Below are 14,021 nucleotides of genomic sequence, written 5' to 3'. Positions count from 1 at the left end.
TGAGGCTGAGTGACCCAGGTGGTTTTGGGTCACGTGCAATGATTGAAGGGACAGCTTTGATCATTTCAGACTCGAGTACGTAAAGAGTAAAACCTTCTCTAGCGCTACCACCAAATTAGTGCAAGCCTACCGTTTAAAACCATACAAGAATCAATCTGTAAATTTACCTCCAAATAGCGAAGAAGAATTTACCTCGGCAGCGACAAGAGAGAAGTTTCCGGCATTGGAGCCAGTTTTGGGGCCGCCTTTACGCCAGTTGAGGAGCCGTCGGGCATCATCGGAGTCACGGGACATGGCAAGGGCATCAATAAGGCACGTGGCAAGCACGTGCTCTTTGAGTCCATAAGAGCCACGCTCTCGGTCGAGACCAGGAAGAATGAGCCGCATAGCAGCGAAATTGTCCTGAGGCTTCCTGCAGAAGGCGTCTAGAAACTTCCGGAACTTGGACCGCTTCTGAGCTGATGATTTGCTCTTCTGTATCCACTGGAATAGGCTAACCATTACGCTGAACTTTATGTCTTCTCCGCCAATACTACTACCACCACCATCTACGGCGGAAGTCGCCATTTTCTTGGGGGGTTTTGGGTGCCAATTTCGAACAGTTCGAATTGAAGCGTACTCGACAAATTTGCTGGGAATGAATTTCACTCGAAATTCATATTTTTTTAGGGAGTTTTATACCCATTGGCCTTTCTACCCACCAAACTAATTACCCTTCCATTGCAGTGGGTAATTATTTCTTTTGTTCTCATTTTCCTTTTTACTTCTTTGCTTTTTTTCTTTTCTTTCTTTTCTCCTTTTATTTTTTCTGATTTTTCTTTCTTTTTACTTTTTTCTTTTCATATATTTTTCCAGAATTATATTATTCTTTATTTTCTTTATTAATCATAATATGATTTTATACTCAATCTGGCTTGTTTCTTTTTATTTTTCTTTCGTTTTCTTTATTTTTTAATTTCGTGTTCCTTTTCTAATTTCATTTATTTATTTTTTTAATTTCTTTTTTTTCATATTACTATTTTATGTCTTCTAACACCTACTTCTTATACAATGAATATTATTTTCAGGGAACTCCATCAAAAATATCATTTAAGAAAACATTTGCAAGGTCCTAGTTGAAAAAATTAAAAATAAAGTCAAAATGACTTATTTATTACGGAATACTATTATATTATATTGTATACTATAACAGTATAGTGTTACTATAACCATGACTTTAGCTTTGCACAATAGCACCTAGATGATTCAACAAATAGCAGTCGAAGGATACTATTATGGTATATTGTAAGCACGTGATTTTTGTTTCGCGCGACAATCGCTCCAAAAGAAATAAAAAATGTGACAAATGGTCCTGTTGTACAGGTTTTGGATTTTTGTGTGGCATATTCGTTAGTTATCTGTAATCTCGTCCGTGTTTATTTTATTCAATAAATAAATAAATAAATAATGTGCATCTTTCATTTTTATTTCTGTCATTAAGTGATGTTAGTATAATTAATGTAAAATGTTGTTTATGGTTTTACATGGTATTATGTGTTAAATTAATTCAAAAAAAATAATAATAATAATAATAAAGAGAAGAAAGAACTCTCGGACTTGGGCCAGTCCAATTTTAAACAAATTGGCCCAAACAAACTCAGCCCAAAACCCGTGCTTGCCCGGTCCATGACCAGCCTACTTCAAGAACGTCCAAACGACGCCATTTTAATCCAGGTTGATCTGAGAACCCCGTACCCACTAACAGACCCGACCCGTCTCACCCGGACCGACCTCAACCCTTTACCCTTGAAACGACACTGTTTCCCGTTAGTCGAAGGATCCTGGCCCTTCATCGTGTCTCATCCAACGGCCAGGATCCATCTATCCACTAACTATATAAACCTACAACCCTTCGCCCCGCGCCCTAGTCCAAACCCCCCCTGCCTTAGGTCGTCTTCATCAGACCTCAGGCCTCCAAACCCTAGCCGCCCCTATATTCTTCACCATGAAAGCCGGCGGCATGGACGCCGGTGACCACACCCTTAACACCATAGAACCCCCTTGCCATCCTGAACCTGGATCTTTTAACCACTTAGCTCGAATCCCTTCCCACCTTCTCGAATCTTCGTTTGAAGATTTGAGTCGGAACTTGACTTACACCGTTTAACCCCAGTTTCACACCAGACACTCCCCAGACCCCCCTCGTGACCAAACCATGCTTGGTTTGGTCCGAATCTGACCAGGGAAGCATGAATCCCAGATCTAATTTTTGGAACCTTAGGGTTCCTCGTCACTGGTCCATATCTCGTTTAAACCAAGAGATTAAGGTCTAATGGACCTTAATCGAAGTGTTTCTCATCTGAGAAATACTTCGATTAAAGTCCGTTCAGCCTTAAGGAGGGTCTGTTCAAACACCAGTGGATTTTTTCTGATTTGTTCTTTCAAAGCTTTAAGGTGAGTTAATTTTCTTTTCTTTATTTCAGTTCGTATGTTTGTGTGTTGTTAAAGGTCCGTCTGTATGGTCAAACGTTTTTGTTTTGTGTTTTTGAACTGCTATTGTCCACCTTGGCCGGACCTCTGTATTCGGTCAAGTGTTTTTTCATAATGTGTGTGTGTAAACTGTGTGTTCAATTGAATTCGTAATTGGTCATTCAATTAGCTCCCAAGGTCATTTCTGTTTTAGCATTGCAATCCGAACCCCTTGTGTGATACTATTAAAGGTCTGATTTTGGCTACGATTGTACATGTTATGATTAATATAGTCGAGTCGACATGTGTCGTCAATTAGTTTTAACTGCCTGAACAATAACAAATCGATTTGCTTCTGGACACATTTGCTTGAATCAATTAGGAACTGAGTTAGTACTTATAATTGTTGATTTGAATCAGAAATGTAAAATCAAATGTTTTGTTTAGTTTCAGTTCTGAAATTGGAGGGCATGTGCACTTGTGCACAACATGTGCATTGGTGCACCACAGGTGCATTTGTGCACACCTTGTGCCCTGCATAAGGGCTTTTGAATAAAATAGTTGACAGCATATGCTGTCAGACTATATTCTGCTGCCCATACTCTGCTTTAGGTTCAGAAATAATAAACCTTACTAAAAAGTAAGTTTGCCAGAGAATGTGATGGGGTTTGTTTTTATTTAAATGGTAAGTGGAAACTGAAAAGAAAGAGAGCACATGGGAGGGTGTTTGGTGATTGATGAACAGGCTATTAAAGGGCAGACCTTAGGCTTATGAAAGGAAGAACTTCCATCAGTTTGGGGAGAACAGACAGACATAAGAAAACACATCATATAGATCCGAGAAGAGAGAGCAAAATACATACACATATATACATAGACAGGCACACAGACCTTAAGAGAGACATAGATGCACACACACAGACAGAGACAAAGAGAATACACACAGAAAATTTAGTTTGGAGATTGAAAGTTGAAGTTCTGAAAAGAAAAAAAAACTGGAAAAGAATTCTCTTTGATAACACAGACAGGCAGAATTAGAAATTACATTTTTTGATTGCTGTCTTGATTTCACTGGTCTTGACCTGTTTGTGCAATACTGATTTCTTCCAAATCCCAACTGAGTCTGCTGGTTGTTGTTGTTTTACTCGGGGACTTGGTCTAGTTGGGGTCTTGATCCCACTCCAATTGTTTCGTGTGTTGTTGCTGCTGCTATTCTGTTACCTGTTGTTGCTGCTATTCTGTGTCCTGCTGCTACTGCTATTCTGTTTCTTGCTGCTGCTGATTTCCCTATCTTCTTCCTCTTCTCCTTTGCATTTTCAGTATTTCCAGGTACACATCTCGAGTCTCACATTGGTGTAGCTGATTGTAACATTGAAAAGCATGAATAGAAAGATTTGAAGGAGTTATAATCACCTGTTATTTACTGACTGCCTTTTCATAAATGTTGTTAAGTTGTGTAAATTTTAGTTTATAGCTAATAGAGAATACATTAGTAAGTTTGTACTTAAGTAAAGTTTATGTTAATCTGAAACTGCGGTATTTGATTCGTTTAGTAGCATACAGGATGTAAATACAATCCATGGAATGTGACACTATTTATACAATTGTTAAACTTAAACTCATTCTTTTAGCATGCTTGAATAGGTAGGGGCAAATGGCTATTAAATCTAGCCAAATATAATACAGTTTTGAATCATCCAGTTTCGATTTCTTTAGGCAGTTTATAGGACTAGTTTTGAACATCATCAGTAACATCCTTTAATAAGGAACTCTATTAATCCTGTTTAAGCAATTTAATTTAAACTCGACTTAAGGATGTTGTTCAGATTAAGTGTTGCATTTCATCAATCTCATATGTAATTTCTTTGTTCAACCAAAGCATTTTCGTAAGGTATGACGTCTTTTCACTTTATAAGTAATTAATCAGAAATTGATAAGAGTCCGGTTTAGGCCAAAGCATATACTTCAATTAGCATACATTTTCTTTCTTCTATTTCTGGAAACAAACATAATAGAAATGTAGTCACTTTAGGATATCCTCTTCTAAAATAATGAGACGAGCCTCGCTAAATAAAAAATGCAAATTGCGGGGCCCTCAATGATTAACCATAATAAATATCTAGAATTCAGGATAGGCTGTTTAGCGAATTTCATGGCCTTCTCCAAAAATAATAATGCGTTAAACTCTTTAGGCGCGGCTCGATTAAATTACATTCTTAAACTTGGGTGCGCATTGATGTGACCCGAATCCAAATCTCAACGGAGTCGAAGTGTGTTTAACAATTACGGGTGCATTGATTGCGACGTAGTTCGAGATACATTTTCACGACGTTGCAATTCTATAAAAATAAATGATAATAATAAAAGCGGTTTAAACTTAATGAAAGCACATAAGTCATAACATGTATTTAAATCAGATATTTAGCCATTATAACAATTTAAGCAACCGTGCTAGAACCACGGGATTCGAGGGTGCCTAACACCTTCCCTCGGGTCAACAGAATTCCTTACTTAGAATTTCTGGTTCGCAGACTTCATTTGGAAAAGTCGAAAATTTCCTCGATTTGGGATTCAAGATAAACCGGTGACTTGGGACACCAAAAACCAAACATTTCCCAAGTGGCGACTCTGAATTAAATAAATAATCCCATTTCGAATATTGTCACTTAAATTGGAAAAACTCCCCTCGCGCATTTAACCCTTCGGGGCCGGGCGCGCAAAAAGGAGGTGTGACAGCTCTGGCGACTCTACTGGGGATTACGAACCCAGAATCTCTGGTTCAGGGTTCAAGAATTCGAGCTTAGAATAATTGTTATATTTGGCTTTATTATCTGATCTTTATTACATGTTTTTGCATAACGTGCTAAATGTTGTCTTTTACCGCTTTGATATTATCTGAACTGTATATAAACTGTGCCGAAACCTTTCTCTTCTTACCTCCGGGGAGAAGCTCACTGGTCGAGACTCCCTATTCTGTTAGTGTCAATACCTGAAATAAGAAAGAGGTCGGACAAGTTACAAAGCCGGACGATCTCGCGGGTCCCCGGTACGTAGCCCCCTCCTCGACTCGAGTTGTCCGCTCGGGTACACAGTCTAGAACAAATACCCAGGTTGTGAACCTAGTATAACGAAACTTCATGCCGGATCCCTAGTAGGAACGCTTGTTTGCATCATGTTGCATTGGACTTAGGGGACTCAACACAGGGGTTGGGTCTGTCTAGGACAGGCAACCTGAGATGAAAAGACCATCCTGCTGCATCCTATTTGTTTTGCGCATTTATTTGCTTCAGTTCCGCATGCTGACCGGTTTCTAAAAAAAAGGGAAAATAACAGCGTAGGGAGATAATTATTTCTTTTGGAAAAACCAATGTCCGAGTAGTGACGAAACCTCGCCGGAATTTCTTCTAAAAAATATATTAAAAAAAAAGAAAAAAAAAGATTGTCTTCTACTTTGTTTTTTTTTTTAAAAAAAATATATAAAAGTTTTCTTTTTATCACTTTCAAAATCAAAAAAGAGAAGGTATTTATTTAAAAGTAAAAAAAAACGGAAAATTCATAATTCAAAAAAAAAATGTTGTTTCTTTCGCAGTACCCCTTTTTATAAATTCAGACTAATAGTCCAAATATTTCCTAAAAAAAAAATATAAATATTTTCTTTATGTCTTTATCTCTTTTCAAAAAAATATATAATAAAAATACGTATTCTTGATTTCTAGGTTTATTTGATTTTCTCTATTCACGATATTCCCGAACTACGCCGGTTTGATTCTCACCGGATGTGAGATACGTAGGCAACCCTCGTCGGGTTCAACCCCATTTTTTTAGTTAAAGTAGCCAAAATCAATAAATAAATAAATAAAAGAAAAAATGTGTTTCAAACTTTAAAAAGAGTCGTAAATAAATCAGGTGATGTTGTTTTGTCATAAATAGCCGAATGTTCCCGAAAGGGACGCCGAAGGCTGACTTTGCATAAACAGCCACCTTTGAGTCATTTTTTTTTTAAGGTTTGGTCCAATTGACCCACACAGCCTTAAAATCCTCGTCACCGAGGCGTTGAAAGGCCGTGTTGGCAATATTGAGTTTTCTAATTCGAAAAACGATAAAAAGAGTCATAAATAAATCGGGTGATGCTGTTTTGTCATAAATAGCCGAATGTTCCCGAAAGGGAAGCCGGAAGGCTGACTTTGCATAAATAGCCACCTTTGGGTCTTGTTTAGTATTTTTGTCCAGTTGACCCACACGGCCTTAAAATCTTCGTCCTCAAAGTGTTTAAAGGCCGTGTTCAAAACTTGATCCCCTTTTGTAAAATATTTTTTGAGTCAAGTCATTTTTGTTGAAATCACCTTAATAAATGTGCAGGATGAGCACGATGCAAAATGAACATTTTTCAATAATGACCAAAATCTCTGTCAAGTTACGGCTATGGTGGAATGATCTAGGTGCTGAAGGACAAAATGAGGTCAGTAAATATCTGAAAGGTCTCGTGGGTTTGTTGGAAATCCAACCTCGGGGAGATATCATAAGAGCTTTGGTTACCTACTGGGACCTGGCACACAATGTTTTCCATTTCTCTGATTTTGAACTCACCCCGACTTTGGAAGAAATGGCCGGGTACATCGAGAATGCTGAACTTCCGTTGAGGCAAAAATACTTGGTCGCCCCAAGAGTTGTCAAGGTACATCGGTTCCTAGATTCATTGAAGATACCCAGAACAGTCCACAACCCGGATCTAGCGGCCGAATTTTGTACTCCATGGTTCATATATGATAGGTACGGTCATGAGGGGGGATTCAATAATCCAATCAACAAACTGTGCAGCAAAGGTGTTCGTCAGAAGTGGGACAAACACAGACGGGTAGCTTTCATGATAATGTTCCTGGGCCTTCTGGTATTTCCAAGGAAAGACGGAAACATTGATTTGAAGATATCCGGGGTCGTCAGCACTTTACTCACGCAAAGTGACAGCACTCTCGCGCCTATGGTGGTATCTGACATTTTTCGAGCTCTCACAGTTTGTAAAGCTGGGGGAGGTTTCTTCGAAGGTTGTAACTTGCTCCTACAGATATGGATGACCGAGCACCTCTGCCATCATTCCGAGATTTTGAGCCATGGTTCCCCTGAAAAGACCTGCATAGAAGAATCTTACACGAGAACCAAAGAGATCAGTTTGCCCAAAGGAGTCCTGGCATGGACCTCGTTCTTTCAAGCTCTTACGGCCAGCCAAATACAATGGACGCTAGGATGGTTGCCTGTTGATGAGATCCTATATATGTCGGCAGCTAAAACTTATTTCTTACTGATGGGGCTTAAGAGCATTCAACCTTACGCACCCTGCCGAGTTTTGAGACAGTTCGGAAGATGCCAGACAGTACCTCATGAGGAAGATCTTAGCACTCAAGCAGTTGAGATAAGTCCTAACGGACAATTCCCAGAAGCAAAGATTCGCCAAATCTGGAGTGAGTGTCAATATTTGAAATCAGATACTTGCGTGCGGGATCGAGCCAAAGGAGAGACGGCGCCAGGTTACCTTGCATGGTATAGAAGGGAATTTGAGCATGAAAGGCCGGCTAAGAGACCCCACATCCGGAATTTCACCGAATCATCGCAAAGGCAGTGGGATTGGTTAGCAAAGGAAAGAGGCTATTGCGCCGAAATCAGCAGGTTAAAGCAACAAGTGGAAGGCTTGAAATATGAGCACAACGTGCAAGTTGCTACCAATCTGGGAGAGCGGAACAGGTTAATTCAGGAAAACGAAATGCTCAGAGCCCAGATCAAACAGATAAAAGTGGATGCGGACAAACAGCCAAGGCGTCGATCAGACGAGCAGATGATAAAAAGGCTAAAAAGTGAAATCAGGGAATGGCAAGATGGTTTGGAGAAATCTGAAAACGTCATAGCAGAGCTCAGGGCACAGTGGAATACAAGAGTAGATAATCATCGCCAATACCTGAATCAATTGGAAGGCGACCACGAGAAAACTGTTGCCAAAATAAAGAGAGAGATGGCTGCACTTGAGATCAAAGCAGTTAATCAGGCCAAGGATTTCCAGATTGAGAGCAGATATTGGTACGACTCAATAGCCCAGATGAAGTTGGAAGTACGGCGACTAAAGCATCAGCATTTACAGGATGCTCAAGTATTCAAGATATGCAGCGATCAGATAAAATGCCTGCTCGTAGAGAAGAAGCAAACCGGAGATAGGATCAAGGCCATTGCCCATGCCATCACCAGACGATGTCTACGATGTGAGAACATGTCCAGCGTTACCGTCCTCTCGGCAGTGATGGGTTATGTCAAGCAGACTATGCACGAGCTGGAGCAACTTGAGAGGGATCTCACGCCTAGGACCGCGGCGAGGCCGAACGATGCCCCGCGGACACCAATTTTCAAAACCATAATGCACTCATAAGTCAAGCCTGCATCTTAGCATCTTCTGCCTGTTTTTCCCATCAGGGTGATTTTTAGTCTATTTTGAGTCTAGGTTTATTTTCAAAGTTTGCTCTTTCTTTTGCAAAATGTAGTTTGTAATAGACCATTTCAACAATAAAGAGGTTGCTTCTTTTACGCTCATTTGTGTTTTTCGAACTACGTAATGATCTGATTCACGTAGGCATCATGATACGTAGGCAATCCTCATCGGATCCGGTCGCATTTCTTTTACTGCAAAATAATAAAAAAATAATGATAAAAAAAAAAAAAGAAAAATGGGGGAAAACTAATAATAGGAAAAATGCCGGAAGGACGCATGCTCTCGTAGCAAACATGTAGTAATCCACTTAACTGTATAGGTGCATCATGCCCAACGTGAGATTAACTATCTGTTATTTGCTGCAAAATTAACCGTGCGTTTGTCGTTGAGTATCCTCCAGGGTTTTTTGAAAAGACGGTTGGTTTGGTGAATGTCTGGCCTCGCACTCATACTTCACGAGGTCAAGGAGAAGTGTTCAACTACATGTTGTTAGGACCAGAAGCAGTACTCACACTTACTTCACCAGGTCAAAAGGAAGTGTGGAAATGTCTTCAGAAATTCCATTGCAAACAATCCCTGTTTCTGAGGAGAGCTCAATCTCAGCCGTCCTCACACCTGAATCCGCAACTATGGAGGAAAATAGAATCCTACGGCTCCGCATGTTGGAAATGCTGGACGACTGGAATAATGGGAAAGAACCGCCAAGTGTCGTCCCCGGATTCCCTGAATTATTCTCCAGGTCGAGTGGGACTTCTAATGTCCCCATAAATTATCCTGCTACCCCATTCGGGTACCCAACCACCTCAGCCTTCTCTGCTGGATCGCCTTCTGAGCCTCATCCCCGAATGTCATCCACTGATGCAAGCATGAACATCTTTACTGCATCGCCTTGCCCGATTACGGCACAGCCTGCCACGTACAAGCCAAGCTTTGACTCATCCTCTTTTACATTTCAAGCACCATCGTTCTCAATGGAACCAACTAGGTTCGCTACCAGCACTAATACTCTACCACTTCAGTGCTAGCTTGCACCCGGGCAGGATCAGAACCCCAGAATTGCAGAACAAAATGAGATTGCCAAGAGAATGAGAAGTCTTGAACAAAGTTTGAAGAATATGCAAGGATTGAGCGGACAGAAGAGCGTCTCTTACGCCGACCTATGCATGTTCCCTCACGTGCACCTGCCAACGGGTTTCAAGACCCCAAAGTTCGAAAAATACGATGGGCACGGTGACCCCATTGCACATCTTAAGAAATACTGCAACCAATTGCGGGAGCCGGCGGAAAAGAAGAACTGCTAATGGCGTATTTTGGGGAAAGTCTAGTAGGGATAGCCTCGGAATGGTATATGGACTAGGAAATGTCCCGATGGCACATATGGGATGATCTCGCCAGAGATTTTGTGAAACAATTCCAGTATAACATTGACATTGCACCAGACCGAAATTCTCTGTCGAATTTGAAGAAGAAACCGTTAGAAAGCTTCAGAGAATATGCTATTAAGTGGCGTGAACAGGCGTCAAGAGTGAAGCCTCCCATGGATGAAGTGGAAATGGTCACTACCTTTCTCCAGGCTCAAGAGTCTGACTATTTCCAAAACATGATGTCAGCCATGGGTAAGCCATTCGCGGAAGCGATCAAGATTGGAGAGATGGTAGAAAATGGTCTGAAAACAGGTAGGATTTTGAGTCAAGCAGCCATAAGGGCAACCTCCCAGGCCGTCCAAAGCGGGTCCGGAGGAATGACAAGAGGGAAGAAGAAAGAAAAAACGACTATGGCAGCCTCGGAAGCAAGGGAGTATCGTCATCCCAGGCCCCGTTTCCCGGAAAGAACCCCACAACACTACTACCCCCACTCCAATTTGGCATATGCTCATCAACCTTATATGGTCATGAATGCCCAGCCTTATGCCCATCCACCACAACAAGCCAACCGAGGCCCAGCTCCACCTCCCAGAAATCAGCCTCCTTACCGCAACCACTATAACCCACAACCCCCGCAGAATAACTTCCGCCCTCAAGAGCCACCCCGAAGGCGGACTTTCACGCCCATCGGTGAACCATACTCAACTTTGTTCCCGAAGCTAGTCCAGTTGGGTTTCTTGCAACCAATCCCTCAAACAAGGCAAAACCCGACGTCACCTTCTTACAAAGCTGGAGTCAGATGCGCCTATCATTCAAGGGCCGAGGGACATGATACAAATGACTGCTGGTAGTTGAAAAGAGTGGTCAAAAATTTGATAGAGCAAGGGAAAATAGTGCTAAGGGACGAGGAGATCCCGAATGTAACTAACAATCCATTACCTGCTCACAATAATGGGCCGCTGATCGGAATGATTTGTGAAGACAAAGAGTTCGACCCTGCTCTGAAAGCCATAATTGCCATTGTCGACACGGGGAAGAGGCCCGAAACAGACCAGAAACCAGAAAAGGGGGAGGAGGCCAAGGCTATAAAGAAAGAGCCTGAAAAGAAGGTGGAGAAGAAAGTGGTACCGGAAGAGGATGGAGTTCTTTACATACCACGAGGTCGAGCTGAGAAGACGCAGAACTTCGCAATCAAAAAGACAAAACCTATGTACGTGCCGAAAGGGGCCTATGTGGTCCGGGGAACGATTCAACCACCTCGGCTGAATGAGCCAGTGGTTATCGGACGCGTGCCACAAAAGCCAATGACCAACCCGTCCACAGTGCCGTGGAATTATCAAAAGACTTTGGTAATGTACAAGGGCAAAGAGGTCATGGGAGAACTTCCAGAAAATACTTTCATTGGAAGGTATTCAAATACCCAAGAACTGAACGACGCCACACAAAGGCGCTTCCCGCCAAAGAAGCCCGTAAGTGTTGAAGAAGCGGAGGTGTTCTTCCAACAAATGAAAATGCCAGATTACGAAGTGATAGATCAACTGCGCAAGTACCCCGAGCAAGTGTCCATGCTGTCATTGTTAATGAGGTCAACCGAGCATCGAAAGATCTTACTAAAGACCCTGAATGAAGCATATGTGCCAGTTGATACCTCGGTAGAGCAATTAGAGCGGATGACAGAAAGATTCTTCGCCGTCAACCAAATCTCTTTCAGCAAGAACGATCTACCCCCGGAAGGAGCGGCACACAACAAGGCTTTGCATCTAACAATTAAATGCGAAGACTATTATGTCAAGTGGGTAATGTTGGATGGGGGATCAGGCATTGATATTTGCCCGCTCTCCATGTTACAAAGAATGGAAATTGGGACCGGAAGAATCAGACCCAACAATGTCTGCGTAAAGGCTTTCGACGGCATCAAAAGAGATACCATGGGAGAAATAGACCTGTTGTTGGTCATAGGACCAGTCGAATTTCAAGTAACCTTCCAGGTGCTCGACATGGATACATCCTACAATTTTCTCCTTGGCAGACCTTGGATCCATGCGGCAGGAGCCGTGCCTTCCACTCTTCACCAGATGGTGAAGTTCGAGTACGAAGACCGAGAGATCGTGGTCCATGGGGAAGATGAGCATGCTATTTATCGGGACCCATCCATCCCATATCTGGAACCGAGAGAAGGGAGCGAACATACGGTCTATCAAGCTTTTGAGATTGTACTGGCAGAGCAGCATGAAGAGGGAATACCCTACCCCCAGCCTTTCTTATCTAACGCCTCGGTTATGGTGGCCAAAGAGATGATCCGGCACGGATTTAGGCCAGGGAAGGGGCTTGGACAAACCCTTCAGGGAATAACAGAACCCATTACCTTGCCGGTCACCAAGAAACCTTTTGGACTAGGTTTCAAACCTACTCCAGCAGACGAAGAGTGGGCAAAGAAAAGGAAAAATGAGGGTTGGAAGTTACCTCGACCACTGCCGGATTTATATGCAACTTTCATCAGGCCAAGGTACGTTGAAGAAGAAGATGATGAGGTCTTCACAGCTGAGGAAATCGAGGAGATATGTGGGGCGATGAGAGAGATGCTCTACGAGGTCCACATGGTTCAACCAGGTGAAGGCACAAGCACTGCTGAGATGCTGTACATGGGGCCGAACGCCCAACTTCAAAACTGGGAGGCCACGCCATTCCCGACTAGACGGAAGTCCGGGTAGACCTGTCCTGCCACCTTTCCTGTGTCACAAGTTATCTCCAGGACATAACTTGAACATTTTCTTCCTTTCAATTGTTGTTTTGAATTCCTAAGTTGTAAACAGTGTTGTCTTCCAACTTTCCAAAGAAAATAAAAAAAATCATCATTGCTTTCCCATTCTTTCTTTTGTTCTGATTTTTGTTATTTTTCCTTTTATCTTTCTTTTCAGTTATAATAATGCGGCTTTAAATATGACATGCTTGCGGACTTCACGCCCAGATCACAATGAGCTATTTAACTGCAAATTAATGAACCTAGAACCAGAATATGATGCGGAAGAAGCTTTTAGGGAGATAAACCGAGAGTTGGAATATTTCGAGAATAAACCTAAGCGAAATCTGAATGACACTGAACCGGTAAATTTAGGAACCCCGGAAGAAATCCGGGAGACCAAGATAAGCATTCACATGGACAAGAAAATGCGAGAGGCGATAATTCAACTTCTTTTTGAATTTAAAGACGTGTTTGCTTGGTCGTATGATGACATGCCGGGACTAGGTGTTGATCTAGTGGTTCATAAATTGCCGATTCATCCTGATTGTCCTCCAGTTCAACAAAAGCAACGAAAGTTCAAAACTGAGGTTAGTGACAAGATTAAAGAGGAGATCACCAAACAACTGAAAACGGAAGTGATTCGGGTAGTCCAATATACAACATGGTTGGCGAATGTGGTTCCGGTACCAAAAAAGGACGGGAAAACTCGGGTATGCGTAGATTACCGAGATCTGAACAGAGCAAGTCCTAAAGATAATTTCTCGCTGCCCAACATCCACATCCTCGTTGATAATTGCGCCAAACACGAGATACAGTCTTTCGTAGATTGTTACACTGGGTATCATCAGGTATTGATGGATGAAGAGGACGCCGAGAAAACTGCCTTCACCACGCCTTGGGGCACCTACTGTTACCGGGTCATGCCATTTGGTTTGAAGAATGCTGGGGCTACTTACATGAGGGCCATGACTGCCATTTTCCATGACATGATGCATCA

The 14,021-nt window shown here is 42.0% G+C and overlaps 1 protein-coding gene across 2 annotated transcripts in view; it reads right to left on the bottom strand.

The window, feature by feature from the left end:
- LOC107760230 (DNA ligase 4) overlaps window positions 1-695 on the bottom strand; it is a 50,502-nt gene extending 49,807 nt beyond the window's left edge. Inside the window, exon 1 of one of the 2 annotated variants that reach the window (XM_075236837.1) lies at window positions 193-695. In XM_075236837.1, the coding sequence (XP_075092938.1) occupies window positions 193-567 (375 nt within the window). In that variant the 5' untranslated portion in view covers window positions 568-695. The remainder of the gene's footprint in view (window positions 1-192) is intronic. The other variant, XM_075236836.1, reaches the window with a different exon arrangement.
- Window positions 696-14,021: the final 13,326 nt, after the last annotated feature.

This window comes from Nicotiana tabacum, chromosome 18 (assembly GCF_000715075.1).
Source record: "Nicotiana tabacum cultivar K326 chromosome 18, ASM71507v2, whole genome shotgun sequence".
Classification (NCBI taxonomy): Eukaryota; Viridiplantae; Streptophyta; class Magnoliopsida; order Solanales; family Solanaceae; genus Nicotiana; species Nicotiana tabacum.
Note: the sequence above shows the minus strand (reverse complement) of the source record. Positions and strands in the feature narration are given on the sequence as shown.